The following is a 16,225-nucleotide window of genomic DNA, read 5'->3' on the forward strand; positions in this document are numbered from 1 at the left end:
TCTACAGTGACCAAGCACTCCCTGTTTTTTGCAGTCTTTCAAGGAACCAGGAGATAGTAGATATAACAGACTGTTAAAGCAAAACCACATCTACATGCATAGGAAATTACATATACATTAGATGCATGTTTTCTGGTTCATCTTTTTTGCTCTTCTCTCCCACTCAACTTTTGTTGAAAAACAGATTTAAGATGAAAATTTAGATATTGACCACAAAAAATGCAAACAAAACTTAGGATCTTGGTTAAACAGAAAATGTTCCTGAAACTCAAATCTAGCTGCAGATTCAGGATTCACCATTTTAGCCTGCACCTTTTCTTTCTTCCTCAAACAATTCCAGAGACCCATACCCAAATGTAAACATTTAAACCACTCAGCAATCGTAAAGGTTCCCACACCATTTAATTGCCACAAAAGCCAAACACATTCTGTTCAGAAAAGGCTACTAATACTTAATCAGTTCAAAAGTGACCAATTTGAGGCTTCCCATTAACCTGTAATCCTGCACTGTCAAATTTACCAAAATCACATCCCAAATACAGGCTGTAGCTGCAGTATGCAACAGTGAGAAACTGCTCTAAATCACGTGCCTTTTAAATTCAAGATGTCATTTCCTGTCACATTTTCTTTTTCTCCTTCTGGTGCCCCTTACAGCTGTAGAGACAGACCTTAAACTTCAAGTCGCACTGTGCTTGCTATGAAATTGCAGCCCTACCGTTCTCCTTGTAGCCCATTCCCAAGATGACCTCTGGTGCTCTGTAGTAACGTGTCACCACATATGGAGTCATCATGAAGCTAGTGCCCGCCGTTCTGGCCAGGCCAAAATCCAAAATCTTCAATGTGCAGTCAGACTTTACCACAATATTACTTGGTTTTAAATCCTGCAAAAGACAGTGAAAATGTTTGTCCTTTATAAAGTCAGGGAGTCTTCCTGTTCTAGACCAGCATTTTAGGTCACCCTTTAAAACATATTCCAACAAGTTGTTACAACGTTCTTCAATCCCCTGACACTGGCAGTGACTGCAGAAGTCACTGATAAGTATATGACACTCTAATATGCTGCAGTTTCTCTAGCAACACCTTCTGGAAGGTAATTCTATATTGATATACTTTGGGGCTGTATCTGGATGGTGGAAGCCCACTGATATGAAACTAACAGCATCTAGTAACTCAAAGAAACAAGCGGAATATTAGAGTATTACTTTGTTCTGCAACCCTAATAGAGGCATTCCAGCTGCACATGTGGAGGTAATTTAAGGCTACATTCATAGCAATGATTCAACTCAGCCTTTCCTTGAACGGTGCCTTCAAGGCAAATCTATCAGATGTCATCCTGAGAAAGGAGACTTTTGTATACCATAAAGCAACAATCAGCCTATAACCCATTTTATCAACCCTTCTGCTCTTCTTTTCATAAGGAAAGGTAACATTTTCTGGTTTGATTTCTTTCAGTGGGAAAATCTAAATTAGTAAAAGTGCATCTTAATGAAGAAGTTGGCTCATGGATATTTTGAACTAATTTGGGATTCCCTCATGCTCCCGCTCATAGGGATCATTCCCTTTTCTATAAACAAGCACATGTCACAACCTCTGCCATGGCTAATGTACCTTTAGCAGACACAGCACTCCTAAGATGGAAAAGTAAAATGACAAGATTCATTTAATATGTGCTTAGCAGTCTTTTAGCTCATTGTAGCCTATGTAGATGATAGCAAAAGACAATTCTCTCTGAATCTTTATCAAGCATTATTTTAACCACATGACATTATGAATTCATATGAATGTTAGGCGTGGTTGATGTTGCCAGCTACAGTTTCCGGAGGAAAAACATGTATCTACACCTGTGTCAGAGATCATGCTCACCCTGGTGATATCTAGTGCATATTTATTTCTTTAAAGTTCATTACCTTTTTGTTGGATTATTAAGCTGACAAATCATCTCATTCCTAACACAAACATGCTGGTACTCTGCTAAAGACATGAGCTATGACTAGTACATTGGCAGCATTTTAACTAGGATATAGGGTTTTGATCCACAGTTTACATTCAACTCCACCTCTTTCTAAAGTCTTCATGATAGTCTGATTTGGTGCTGTAACTTTCAAACCAAGCTCCTTACCCTATGAATAATTCCTGCAGAGTGAAGATGCTTGATGCCACAGAGCATTTGGTACAGTAGATAAGACATTCGTTCATGGTCCAGCTCCATCTGAATGACCTGGCACAGATTGGCATCCATTAGCTCCATTACCAGGTAACTGAAGGAAAAAGCAAAGGCAGGGGGTTATTGTCTTTGCTGCAGAGCAACCACAGCACTGTCTTCAAGAAGTAACATTGTCTTTTCTCGTTTTGAAACTTATTTCTGGTGAATGATGCTAACAGCTGGATAACTGCTTAGCTTGGAACCTGCCAGCCACTATATCTTAATGTAGTTGGTCTCCTACTGAGAAACAAACAGCTTGATTTCTCTGTGACCAGCACGACTGATCATCTAACACTTAAGCAAAATTCTCTACTGCGCACAAGTCTGCAATGACAACACGATGCAGAAGATCCATGTATGAAAACCAGAACCGCTCTCAGCCAACTCCAGCCATGGCTATCTGTTTTTTTTATCAGTACTGATACTGGAGTTCTGAAGCAAACTGTAAAGACCGAAAGGAGTATAGCCACATGAAACTTTCTTTCACATGCACATGCATACCATGTAGACAATGCTTGTGCAACACAACAATATTCAGTGGAGACCCTAGTTAACCTCTAAACCAGCACTAGCACCCAGATATTTTTATGCAGTCAAAGTCTATTACAAAGTGAATATGAAAGGCAGGGAAAGTGTCGCAGCAGGGAATTATTTCCAAGTGAACTTCTGCATTTCAAAACCTCTGCCACCTCTGGCAGTCACATTACAGCAATCATTTCCCCAACAAACTAATAATGTAGAAAAATTATTCAGCTGTTTATATTCCTTTACCTGCAGGTAAAAGCAAATACACTCTTAACCCTCTCAAGAAGAGCCACCAGCAGGTTTTGCAGTCTTACAGCACAGAGGTGACCACAAATAGGCACACAGGTAACCACAGACAGTCCCTGGCACCTGATATATGTCAAAAATGCTCTGAATAAAGAATGCAGACTGTTTAGTTATTCACAGCATAACCTATACAAGGTCATTTTTTAGAGGGGCCCACATCTTATATATTTCAGTATATTATGCTGTTCATGGTACTATCCCACATGTGTCTCAAGCTTTAGTTTTAATTACTGCCTGTGTTACTTACACATCTTGGAACTCCTCCAGAGATTTCTGTGGTGTGAAGACATTTAATAAACTGATAATCTGAAAAGCAGAGCAAGACAAAAGGAGGAAAAGAAACGATATAAGCAGTTGAACCCATTTTGGAATGTATGTTAAATCCTGTTCTTCACTGGTCAATTTATATTATCAAGTCCTGTTTCATGAATCAGTACAAAGCTGGCAACATTCTTAATAGAGTATGTCAAATCTCTAAGATTTCTTCAAGGTGCCTGGGAAATAATCCTTGGAGAGAAGGATTAGTGATTACCAGCGACACACCAAAATGCTAAGGCTGAGTCATTCCTCCATCACCTTCCTAGGCTTTTACAAGAATGCTTCAATAGTCTGTTTGTTCCACATACTGTACCTGATTTCTTGCCTCTGCACTTATGTCTCCCATGCTTTCATTCCTGACCACTTATCAGAGCAAATACCTACAAGTTGCACTCAACAGACGCTGTACTGTTATCAATTCTTATGCAGCAGTTCTTAAATTGTATATCTTTAAATGATGCTCTGCATCCTTCTGCCCTTACGAGAAGTCAGAGCATGAAGTGCTCTCTTGCCTGCATGGATGATCTTCCTCACTCCTGCATTTTCCAAGCCCCATACACTGCTCTGAGTCAGGATAGTTTCCATTTAGGGCAAGAGGCAGGCACTGTGTTGACCAACACAATGAAAATGTAAGGACTAGCCAGCGCTTGAGGAGCAAAGTAAGGGACACTACAGAAAGCTCCGCTTTCCTTTTTCTATGGTAATTTGTGATTGAGAAACAGTGTCAAATCTCACCTCACACCACATTTTTGAAGCTCATTTATGCTTTGCATGGCAATTAATAGTCATTCATGATTTGAGGCAAAAGCATACATGCAGCAAAGAGCAAAAAACCCACTCCTTATGAAATGAAGCAGCATACAAGTATGGCACCATGGGAACAGTTGAGACAGAAGAATTGGAGAAAAAGAAAATTCTCAGCAAGTCCCTTGATTGATGCAGTGTGGCAGCCACACATACACCCCATTGCAACAAGCCAGTGTACATACTCTCAGGCAGACAGTTGTATCTAATGGATATATGGGTACTATTAACATACAGCTCTAAGATGACTATTCACTGCAACATAGAAATACATTCAATTGTTACAGAGACTAAATGTTCAACCACTAAGTAGTGTGTGCCAGAAGCAGGAAAGGCTATAAATCTGTGAGGGCTGTTCACTTCAGCAAGATTAAAATGAACAGGAAAATGTGTTGTGGCTTCATACTTCCCAGCTACAGAGACCAACACACAAAATACAAGAGAATTGCAAAAGTGGTGTTAGTTCCTAATTTCTTTTAGCAATTTTAGGAGAACCTTCACAGTGATAGTTCAAATACATCAAACACATCTGTAGTTTCCAATGCAGTTCAGAACAAGGAGCCATGCTCACGCATGAGTATTCAGACTCAAGAGACACTGCTTTAAGTCACAAATCCCAGCAACAAGAGGATGGAGCAAAAATTCTAGCAATCACTTAAGTGCTTCTGGAAAAGGAGTAAATGAGAACCTATTCTACTCTATCCCCTCCCTCCTCCCCAACCCTTCATAGCTACATCAACATTTGGCACCACCTTTACAGAAGCACAAGCCAGACCCTCGTTCTCCTACATGAGCACACATTATCAGAAAAAATCTAGCCTTTGAGAAGAATTCTTTTAACTGTATCTTTTTATTTTAAAGAGGCATCCAACTTAGAAGTTTTCCTCCTAACAAATCAAAACGCAGACCGCTTCTCTGGTTTCCTACAGAAGACTTACGTTTTTATGATTCACACACTTCATGAGGACCAGCTCCCTGTAAGCTCGTTTGGCGTGAGTTTGGTTCTGAAACGGTCTGCTGAGCTTCTTAATGGCCACATTTCTGTCGAGAATGGCATCATAGGCAGCACTGCAGCAATTACAAACACAAGAGTTATACGCTTAAGACAATAAATACAATAAAAACTGGATACTATTGCAGAAAAAAAAAAGTGCTTCGTAAATCAACTCCTCTGTGTAGTGAGTATACTGGAGAGAATTTTGCCTTTTCTGTCCAAATTAAGGAAACCGTTGCTGAATGGTTCAGTGATCAATTGCCCAGCTGATATGCAGAAAAATTTCTGTCTTTTCCTTATGGTAATTCCAATGGAATTAAGTTATTCAACATGTTTCTACACTATAGCAACAGATTCCAATAACATGGCTCCTGAAAACAGAACCATTACACGGTATTTAGTGCTCTCTTCCTATAATGAAAAATTGATTAAATATGCTTTAGATAAAATTATCGACTGCTTGAAGAAATTGAGAAGACAGCAGAAAATACTGGCTCTTATTTGCAAAGAGATCTCTTAAAATTCTTAAAAACCTCCTCTAACTTTTAAGTGTTGCACAGTCCTCAGAGGTTTTGATAGATGCTACCCTTCTGTAGACCTTGAACCACTTGTGTTTGGGTGGTTCAAATCTGGCTAGCCAAAATTCTGACTTCTACTAATTTTTTTTATACAAATGACAATACTTTTTGAAAATGCTGCCAAAACAGCAATAATTTATTACAAATAATCTTTAGGCCCTTTTCCCCATTCTCTCAAGGACCAAGAAGGGCCTGGCAAAAAGGCTGTGTTACTCAGGATGATCAATAGCATTTCCCAAGAGATGAATCAACTGATCCCAACTGGTATGACTCAACACTTGCCACTTACAACTGTGGACTGGTAACTTGAGAACCAATATCCTGAAATTCAAACACTGTGACAGAACATAATGTGGACACATGCGGAAAACGGGGATGTGTATGATGTCCTTTAATGTTAGAAATGTATTGCTAGCCACATTGTCCTGTCAATATTGCCTGTTGATTACTAAAGTCACATTTGATTACTAGAGATCATCCGGATGGCAGTGAAGAATGGTTTATTCAACTGCAGTATCTGAATTTTTGAAACTGTCAGGAAACTCCCTTTTAAGATTTTTGTATGATAATATTTCCTATTAAAGAGCTGACATAATAAAAACGTAAAAATAAATATGGAACACAAAAAGTCCTCAGATTATCAACACTGTTGTTATCAATACCATCGTTACACTGTCCACATTATCAATGTTCCATCTCCCTGGCCTCAGTGTTTTTCCTACACATTTTCATTTGTCAGAATTCCACAGCTCATCTGTACACACAAAAAATTATTTTTGTTTTTTGAAGGCAAACTGTTTTCAGCATCCAGTTCTTTGATAATCTGATTTAAACTGACTGGGGAATACAAATAGCAAACCTGTAATTTTGCCTTCTCCACATCTGAGTCCTCTCTCTGGTGCTTGCATATACTTTCATTTCCTTTTATGTCAGTCCGGGCAAAGGATGATGAATGAAGAAACTAACATACACATAATTCCCTACAGCTAGTTCAAAAAAACAAAAACAAAAAACCTGTATCAGATGCGCCTGAGCATCTGATTTTGATGAGATTATTTGAGTTCTTATCAAAAGATTTATTGAATTTATTCAATAAATTTGAATTTTGAAAGATTTAAATCATTTTAAAAGATTTAAATAATTTCTCCTATTCCTATATACTAATCACATTGGTTACATCATAAAACTGTTGACAGGGAAGACAGAAAATACGACTGAAAACAGAAAAGAGCATCCTTAGAACATCCTACCTTAAAACTATCTCTTCTTATTACTGCCCCACAGAAATTACCATATTACTTTTTTATACAAGTTAATTGGCTTCACTTAACAACGAACCTATTCTATTTCTTGCCTTCCACAATACAGCCCTCCAAAGGCCCCACTGAACCTGGAGTACATTTTAACTGAGCTACTTTCTGGATAACAGAACATACACCATCCATTAAAGAAGAAGTGATTTAAGGATTTAAGGTTTCTTTGTGAAAATGCAGGAAAGTAGTAAAAAAAAAAAAATCCTGCTCATATGACTAAGCATAATTTCACTTACTGAAATGGGAGTATACAACTCAAACAGGCAAATACAGCCACAGCTAGAAGAAACTTGCGTTTGTCTAGATAATTGTCAAGAAAACTCATTCAGAGATCCAGATGCACTCATGCTTATTCTTAAATCAGCACATGCAAAGAAACCCAAGCCAACAAACCATCCATTCCCTTCACAGACATCCATAAGGGACTATATTAATATCATATCCACGGCTGTGACATCTGCCATGCAATTCTGAACTCCTATTGCTCAATCTATTCATAGCACCAGGTTTCCACTTGCTCGGCCCCATCGCTTGCGACCCCAAAGCCCTGCAGCCCTCCCCACTACAAGTAATTTGTGAGGCACAAGAAGTCTTGCATTTCTAATGGCAACGAGGTTTGAAAACTTCAGTGTGAAATGCATTTTACAGCTCGGTCATGCTGGGGCACTTCCTGTCCTTCAAACTTTCAGATGAGTGGCTGGAGAGACACTCAGCAATCATACACTTAAGCCAACATAAGAGAAGGTGGACAAAAAACAAGGCTAGAATACTTATTTTTAGGAAACAAATTTATAATAACAGCTAACTTAACATCTATCACAGGCAGCTCCACATGAAATGTAATTTGCTAAATTACACCATTGGGTAATACTATAAAATAATAACATAAATGACTTAGCTGCTCAAGAAAGCCTATTAAAATAAAAGAGGGTCTGGAGTAAAAGACAAGGTTGACGACTCACAGGATTGCTGTTTTTATTTTATTTAATCTTATTTAAAAAAAAAAAAACATACAGCTGGAAAATTTACAGTTTGTGATGCTAACATAGTGTTCTTCTTCCCCTAACAGCCCTAATAACTCTTGTTTTAAGTACATTTATAGACACCTCATAAGTATATACCATGTTAAATGGCCTACAGTTAACATCTGAGTGCGACTCAGGTCTACAATAATTTTCTAAAGAGAATTGTAAAATCTGTACTTTTTGCTTATGCGGTTATCTTTTCTTATCTTTTCCATTCTACCAGATGTCAAAACCTTTGTGATTGTCAACTTTGCAAACTGCTCAGGGAAAGAAGGGTTAAGTACAGTCCTGCAAGTCTACAGCAAGTGGACAGAAGCAGAAGAACCCAGGTGCTGGAACCTGGGCCTTCTGCTGGTCTTCTGGAAGGGAATGAGGTCCAGGCTCCATCTATCACCTTCAACCGCTCAGGCAAAGGGGCTGATCCACAGCTTACTCCTACCCTGAAACTAACTCAACCAACATGAGTTGCTTTACCTCATTCAGCATCTACTCTGGCTCATACACAGGGACATCTCTGACACAGCAAGGGCCCGAGGAGCTGGTGACATGCAAGGACAAGCTGGTTCACCTGCTGTATGCCTAGCTGAAATGCCCTTGAACAGAAGCACAGCAATAAATTACTTACATTTTAGGAATGACCTGCTAGACCAGAACGTAACAGAAATTTCATGACATAGTTCAAGATTTTTTTTTTTTTTAATTAGAAACCCTAGCTCTCCTTGTAGCTCCTGATGAATTATTTGTCACAGAAATACAAGTGTGAAGCCTGGATGGAGAAATATGACCCTATGAGTCCAGCAGAAAAAAAGCACTCTGTAGTACCTCTCCTGGGGACAGAATATTCTTCATTTCAGTGGTGACAGGATTTCCAGTTAACCAAGTATGGGGCTAAATTTGAATTTTATTATGAAGGGCTGCAATGTACTGACAGCAGCAAATCCCAAACCTGATTTCTTGCTTGCACTGACTTTTGTCATACTGCTGACTTGCAAGGGAAGACTACCTGAGACAACAAGGGAAGCAAAGAGTTTTGAAAACCTGATATATGACAATGAGATATAGCCTATGTGAGAAAAGGGAGATGAGACAGTGACCAAAAGGGAATCCTTGACAGAAAAGGTGCACAGAGGGGCTCTGGGGCTCTTCAGCTGGGAAGGGAATTGAAAAATGCCACTGCTCATTAGCCAGAAATGTAATTGAGTTGGCATCAGCCACCACAAAAACAGTAAGCAGATTTTCGTAGATATGGTAGTCACAGAAAAGCTGGAGATTACTGAAGGAGAAAGAAGAAAATTGCCAGAGATGCAGGTAACACAAGTACGTTAAGAGACTGGGGTCACTGATCTCTTTACTAGCAGACAGTGTTGTGGTACGTTTTACTGCAGACCATTTGTGATTACCACAATTCAAACAATGTGTTAGATTTTTGTGTACCAGGAAGAGGAAATAAAACACGACTAGATAAATATGAAATATGTGGTGACCTCCTTCCTACCAGGAGTATAGTCAGGTCGTGGAAGGACATTGCAAAAAAGGGAGAAATTTTTTGTTAAGTAAATACATGTCAGACTGTATTTTTTTTTAATCACTTCAAGCATTTAAGGAGAAAAATATATATATTTTTGCTCTAAAAATCTATCTCATCTGCCACTTAAAAATTATTTTTATCCTATCTCAGGTCCATTTATGCAGCACTACTGGGTATATTTGTTTTCTACTTTTTCCCCTCTTTTGCTGAAGGTATTTGGAGACAAAAGAAATTTTAAGAAACAAAGCAAGCAAAGAATAGGAGTTCTCTGTCCCTAAAGACAGAAGTGTTGGTTCATTCTTCTACTGTCTTCTTCTGTATAGTTTGAGGGCTGTTCTCATTAATGCTCATGGAAGTCTCTTCTACATCAGGCTGAGTTACTTGCACCATTAGTGAGAACACCGCAAGACATCCCTCACGCTCGCCTCACAGCCAAGCCAACTGCCGCTGAAGATCTACAGCCGTAGGACTTGTAACAACGTGACAGATCTGCCTGATTTAGATAAGCACTCCTGCTCCGAATATTTCTTCAGGACAGGAGTCCAGGTCCACAGAGATACTGCATCATGGCAAGGCTTGACATGTGCTGCCCATTTATTTATGGTATTTTCAGCATTAAGGAACTTCTCAAAGTGAAAAAAAAAAAAAAAACTCTAGCAATAGCATAAAGAGTGCATTCTTGGGGAAAAAAAGTTTCAGCAGGTGTTACCACTGGGTGCTAAAATATTAGTATCGGGGAAACATCAGAGAAGTTAAGTGATACGATACGAAGTTAACTGACAGTAACAGTAATAGCTCCAAGTAAAACCTGACATCTATTTTCTATGTTCCTCTCATACAAAATACTTAGTAAAGCCCTTTGAAGGGTCTCTTCAAAAACCTCCTCAGGAGAGGACTGTCAAAGCACATCAGCAAAAGCACACAACAGCATGGGAAATGGAACACAGGCTGAACTAACGGATACAAATGGGAGAATCTTTGAAGAGAAGAATCTAAATCCACAGGACCATCCAACAGAATTTTAGGCACAAAAAGTCTGTCCAATTTGGCTGTGTAACCAAAACGCAGCTAAATGACCTCAGGGACATATGCTGTGCATTGTTTCGCATGAACAACTGTGACGGATAAAATTAACAAGGCCACCCTTTTCAGAGCCGGGAAATTTCTAGTGCAAGTACATCTGGGGGCAGAGGTCGCTTGATTTTCCTTGTGAATGAAATGTGTTCTTTCATCTTTTGACAGTTAGTGATCTAGCCCTTGACTCCGATGCCTTTGAACTTCGAAGAAACTATGCTGCTTTATGCAAGCAGCAATATAAATATCTACCAATGCATATGGTATTTCGATTCAGTGGCACATAAAGAAACCAAGGCAACATTAGTGGAATGGCACAGTAATGATGGAGAAAAATATTCATCTCTCAATGACTTTAATATACCAGTTTTCAGCTCAGCAAGAGAAATAAGGTTGTGCATAGACTCTAAAACTAGGATATGTTCACCCTTCTCTCTTTTACACTAGACCATAACAAAAGCATGACCTATTCTTCTTTGATCAGAGGAGTTTCGAGTACTGTGTCAAGTTCCTCTTCTGTGCCAAACTCAGGTGTAACATTTCTAAGCGCTAAGGAGAACACAGCTGTTGCTACAGAAGGAAGTAGACAACTACTGCAGAATGAACATGGACAGTATTTAATAAGTAAATCACATATCTTTCCCCAAAGCTGATTTACAACTACCCTCCAGTCTTTTTATGCTAAAAAGAGAACATAAAGTATAATTAACAACAGCTACTGAGTTTGTGTCTTTTGTCTGCATTATTGAGATGTCTTTTAAAAATAAAGGAGACCTTAGTGATTATCTCAATTCTTAAGTCTTCCATTCAAAAGGCCCGAACATGCCATAGGGTATGACCCTTTCTCTCAGACTTTTACTGTACGCAGAGTAAAATTACAGGGCTTCCTTGGGATATAATTTGCAATGCCTCTGGAAATAGTGCCACAGTTGTCAAATATGATAAAATCTTTCCCTGCTTTTTGCTAGTTACTTCTTGCTGTGTGGAGAAACCAACTCAATGCTATTAAGAGAACAAGAGAATTTACTGGAGAACAGCTAGGCTCCCTTTCGCCTCAGGTTATCTATTATTTGACTATTATTTCTGCAATTTTAGGCAGTGTCTGTGGCTAGCAAACTGAAGATATGTAAAAGGTAAATCCCAATGAAAAGCATAGGAGGGATGCTGCTACTTACCAAACTATTCCCTGAGCCCCAGAGCCAATAGGTTTCAAGTTTTGGTAGCGTTTGAGAACTGTGAAGGTCGAGTCACCTACTTCCACACTGTAGAACTGGTTGTCAACTTTGCTTTTGCTCATGTTGTAATGTTTGGCAATATATGACACATCCACTTGTTTCCCAAATCCCTGTTGTAAAGAAGGGAAAGTGAAAAAAACAAAAACTAAGGCTGGTAAAGCACCACATAGTATTAATAAAACACAGACTGATTTCCAATAAGAATTCCTTTTGTTTTAGGAGTATTAACAGTTTTATGGCTGCTAGTGAGCTTGAATCACTGAAGAATATACAGGAAATTATATAATAATTCTGAGATGAAAAACAGAATTAAAAGGTTTCAACTCCAGATACTGTATGTACATATGATGCTCAAGTTCAGCATGTTATAGCAGTTGATGATGCACTCATAGAAAGCCAACAGTTTTCCAAATACTTTCTCCAAGCATTTCCACTGCTTATACATTTTTCTCTCTCTGCACATATGTTTTTAGCGTTTTCAAATGTGGATTCTCTATTTTCTTACTTGCTCTCCTATAAGCTGCTTTTCCACAAACCCTGACTTATCAACCATGTTATGTGACTATGAAACACTACATCAAATTCTGATGGACCAGAGAAAATTTTCTTTGGGGGATATTATTTTTCCATTTGCAAAAGACATAAAGCCAGTGTTCCACAGAGCTGGTGATTAAAAAGAGAGAACTGACCTTGTTGAAATCTGGGGTGCTTGGGTTGCCTTGGGATGATTAATATTCTATTTCTGATAATTATCTCACTGGAATGACCATTCTCATTGGACAGCATTGCTTTAATTCTAGCTGCCTCATTTAGAAAATTCATTGCAACCATTCTAAGAAACGCAGCTGTTCATTCAAACAGAAAACATCATTTCAGAAAAGCAATTAGAAGCATTACATTTACTCATGAACCAGATACAGGGAAAGAATTTTATTATTAAGCACAGAAACTAAGATATTCATGGACACTGACACAGTGTGAAACTCAAGTACAATATACCGTGAAGACTCTGTCATCTGAAGAAGGAATAAAGAAGGAAGACTGCATCTGATTTGTGCTGAACAGCCCTAAGTCTTAAAACTCCTTACACTTGGTAAGAGAGATATATGCATTCGGTTAGCTCAGGTATTCACAGTAAACCTGAAACTGGGAGGCTGCATTTGAATATTATGCTCCTGATAGACAGGAAATAATCCCTCTACCTTTGGCTAGACAAGCACATTTGCAGCCTGTTTGTTTTGATCTATCAGAACAACGCAGACAACATTCAGCATCAACAAGCCACATTATGGAGAGTGGCAGCGTATTAACCTCATTCCTGCATGTTCCTGCCAGGAGTCGGCTCCCTGCAACCACAGATCTGGGGACTATTTGGAACAAGGGAGATTACTGCACGTAAGCTTGGTTGAGCCATGGCTGCCATGGCTCATTTGCACCATTACTAAAGACACATCCACTCTGAGTCATGGGGTCTGAAGATACAAGGGAGAAGGTTTCTAAATCAGACCCATCCATGAACTGGTGGCCTGGGGGATTTTATGCCAGATACAGTACGCCTGCTAAGCTCTTGCAGCTCCTGTAGGTGTTTATTTTTAGACCAGGAAAGCCTTAAATCCACTAAAACTGCCTAGAAGATGCACTCTGCACTATCTCAGTCATTTGGGTAATTAACGTATGCAATTGCCTCAGTCATTTCAACAGCAATTAAAGTGCTGTTGATGGAAAGGCCACAGAGGAGCAGAACCGGCAGGATCTGGCTGGAGCAAACGTGTGCCCTGATAAGCTGCTGCACTCTGTCTAACACAGACCCTGCCTGCAAATATCTGATCACTATCTGAAGAGCAAACCCAAGGGATTATTTTCCACTGAGTTCTTTGTTTCATTTCTGGAATAACGTTTTCTCAAATTCTGTCTTCTTGAAATCCTGTGGGCTGTATAAGGGACTTGGACAGGAGATACCAACGCTGAGGTGTATTTTCTAGACAGGATGAGTTCATTGAAGCTTCTTTCTAAGCAAAATGCCGACTGTGAGTGACAAAGGCTTTAGCTTTGTAGGCAGGGCAGGCAGACTTCAGGTCCGTTTACTCATTTGCTTGTTCCCTTTAAGCCCACATGCCAATAAAATGGGGCTACTCTATTTTTCTCAAAGTCTAAACAAGCAAAATTAAAAATACCTAGTTCTTTAAGCTCAATATGCTGCAGACTTTTGTAAGAACAAAGGACAGAATAATTATCCTTGTCACAATCGTAATTTAAACCTAATCCCTAAGTCAATGAATTAGCAGTGTTATTGGATTAATTATATTTCATTAGATCTCCAAACCAAGATGGTACATAATCAAATCATGGACTATCTCCAAATCAATACAATGGGCACTTACTAAATCAGGACAATGAAGCATCTGTTTTGTTTTGCTCTAAAATTCATCACTCATCTAAAATTCGTTCTTTTACTCAAAAGGCTTTGCCCTTAGCAACACAATTACTTAAAAGAGCATGTCAATGCTGGTTTTGGTTTCCAAGTATGATTAAAAAGGTTCTTTTATAAGTCTTCAGGTCAATGCTGGTGATGTTCAAGAAACCTACCAACCATTTTGTTTTTCTTTTACACTCTCATGCTTGCCCAGGCACTTCCGAAAGCCTCAGTCAGGTAAACTTCACATGAACTGGGGCCAAGCTACAATACTGGGGCCTCAGTGTTAACAGTAAAAGATTGAAAATATGAAATCATTTAACCAAAAGCATTTCTCCATCCTCCCTCTTCACTTGGACAAACACACACACCTCCTTCAATAACTGTGTAACATGAAAGATTATTCCGGAGGGACAGAGGATGCATTTATGTGCTGTATGTTCTTGGCTTCCATAAACATGTGCACAGAGGATGTACACTGAGTGGCACTGGATTTTCATTCTCCATGTACAAGCATATGTACACTTCCATTTTCTTTTTACCACTAACTTGCTGCAAACTTGCAAGGCCCCCATAACGCTCTTCTGATTCCTCCACACTAGGCAACTTGGAGTAAAACAAGGAAAAAGTTTTTCCAAAACTGACTGCACAGCTATCAGACCCGCATTGCTTAAATGCATGCCCATGTCTGCAAATTTATGTGCTTAATTTGCCAACAACTGTCAAGGGTAAGTTAAGTCTCTCTCTAACATCTCTGTCCTAGACCCTACATGCAACTTGCCCTGCTATTGAGAACTCAGCCTTTCAAATAGGCTGGCTCTTGCGAACACTTGAATTTTCATCAGTTGATCCTACATCGTTAGAAACTTTTTTTTATTTGCCACGTGCACTCTGCATAAAAAACTGACCTGATCATTATACAGACTACAACCTTCTACATCTCTTTTTAAACACATTGTCTTCGTTCAACCACTTTTAAAATTCAGTAGCTTCAAAAGTGGCTGCTACCTGTTCTGATTGTAAGAAGAAAGAGGACTGCCTTCTGTTTCCTGTTCTCTGGTATCTCCTGAAAATACGAAGTGCCATTTAAATATATTTTACTTATTCTCCACGTTTTCAATGAGCTTTAACTACTTTCAATTGCTTCATACCAAAACTTTCTTAGTTCATTTGCAATTGTGACATTACACGGAAAAACAATGAGAAAAGAAGTGAGATTCCTTTATACGGGAGCTTGAACAGTATTCCAAATAAAAATGGTAGCCAAAAAGACTGGAAAAAAGGAACCTAAGAGCAGGTGAGAAAGCTGCGACATAAGTACGTGCAGACATCTCCTTCAGGCACAGCTCCAGAGATGGGAAGCTAGCAGAGGAGTGTGGAGTTAAGTAGCAGAGAGTGACAGCAACTGCCATATCTAACTGGCAACCTTAACCTGTCAAAAAAAAAAAAAAAAAAAAAGAGGAGAAATCCCTGCCACTTGTACGAATGTATTTGTTCTAAAGCTCTAGATATGAAAACAAACCAATAACACAGGACAAAACAAGACATAATTAAGATTAAACGAGAGAGAAGCGAAAAGCAGAGTTTGGCCAACACTGCAACCTTAAGAACAGTGTGCTTATCAATACCATTACGGGAGCATGTAGAAGTAAGATGGAATGAAGAACTACTCTATTGTACATACTGATAATACTGTATACTTAAAATAGCTTGAATTTCTGAAAAAACTAAATTCACATGGAAATACTAGGTGCCTTTTAGGAAACTTTCTTCTGCAAGTGTATGGTGGCAAACAAGACGACTGGCTACGTGACAAATTACGCCCCCATAGATATCACAGCTTCCTTGAAAAAGGAGTGTAAATAAAAGGCCTTGTCACAACAACGGCACAGACTAGGTACTCCAAAAA

The 16,225-nt window shown here is 39.0% G+C and overlaps 1 protein-coding gene across 4 annotated transcripts in view; it reads right to left on the bottom strand.

Moving 5' to 3' along the window:
* Nucleotides 1-16,225, bottom strand: part of MAPK10 (mitogen-activated protein kinase 10) — a 115,393-nt gene that overhangs the window by 35,385 nt on the left and 63,783 nt on the right. For all 4 annotated transcript variants that reach the window (XM_088531621.1, XM_088531620.1, XM_088531622.1 and 1 more), the window contains 5 exons: nt 11,844-12,013; nt 5,095-5,224; nt 3,282-3,340; nt 2,120-2,258; nt 716-881 (listed from right to left, as the gene is read on the bottom strand). In XM_088531621.1, coding sequence (XP_088387747.1) covers nt 716-881; nt 2,120-2,258; nt 3,282-3,340; nt 5,095-5,224; nt 11,844-11,965 — 616 coding nt within the window. In that variant the 5' untranslated portion in view covers nt 11,966-12,013. The remainder of the gene's footprint in view (nt 1-715; nt 882-2,119; nt 2,259-3,281; nt 3,341-5,094; nt 5,225-11,843; nt 12,014-16,225) is intronic.

The sequence above is a fragment of the Tinamus guttatus genome, unplaced genomic scaffold (assembly GCF_059628265.1).
Source record: "Tinamus guttatus ecotype Peru unplaced genomic scaffold, ASM5962826v1 Tinamus_guttatus_pri_ptg000423l, whole genome shotgun sequence".
Taxonomy (NCBI): domain Eukaryota; kingdom Metazoa; phylum Chordata; class Aves; order Tinamiformes; family Tinamidae; genus Tinamus; species Tinamus guttatus.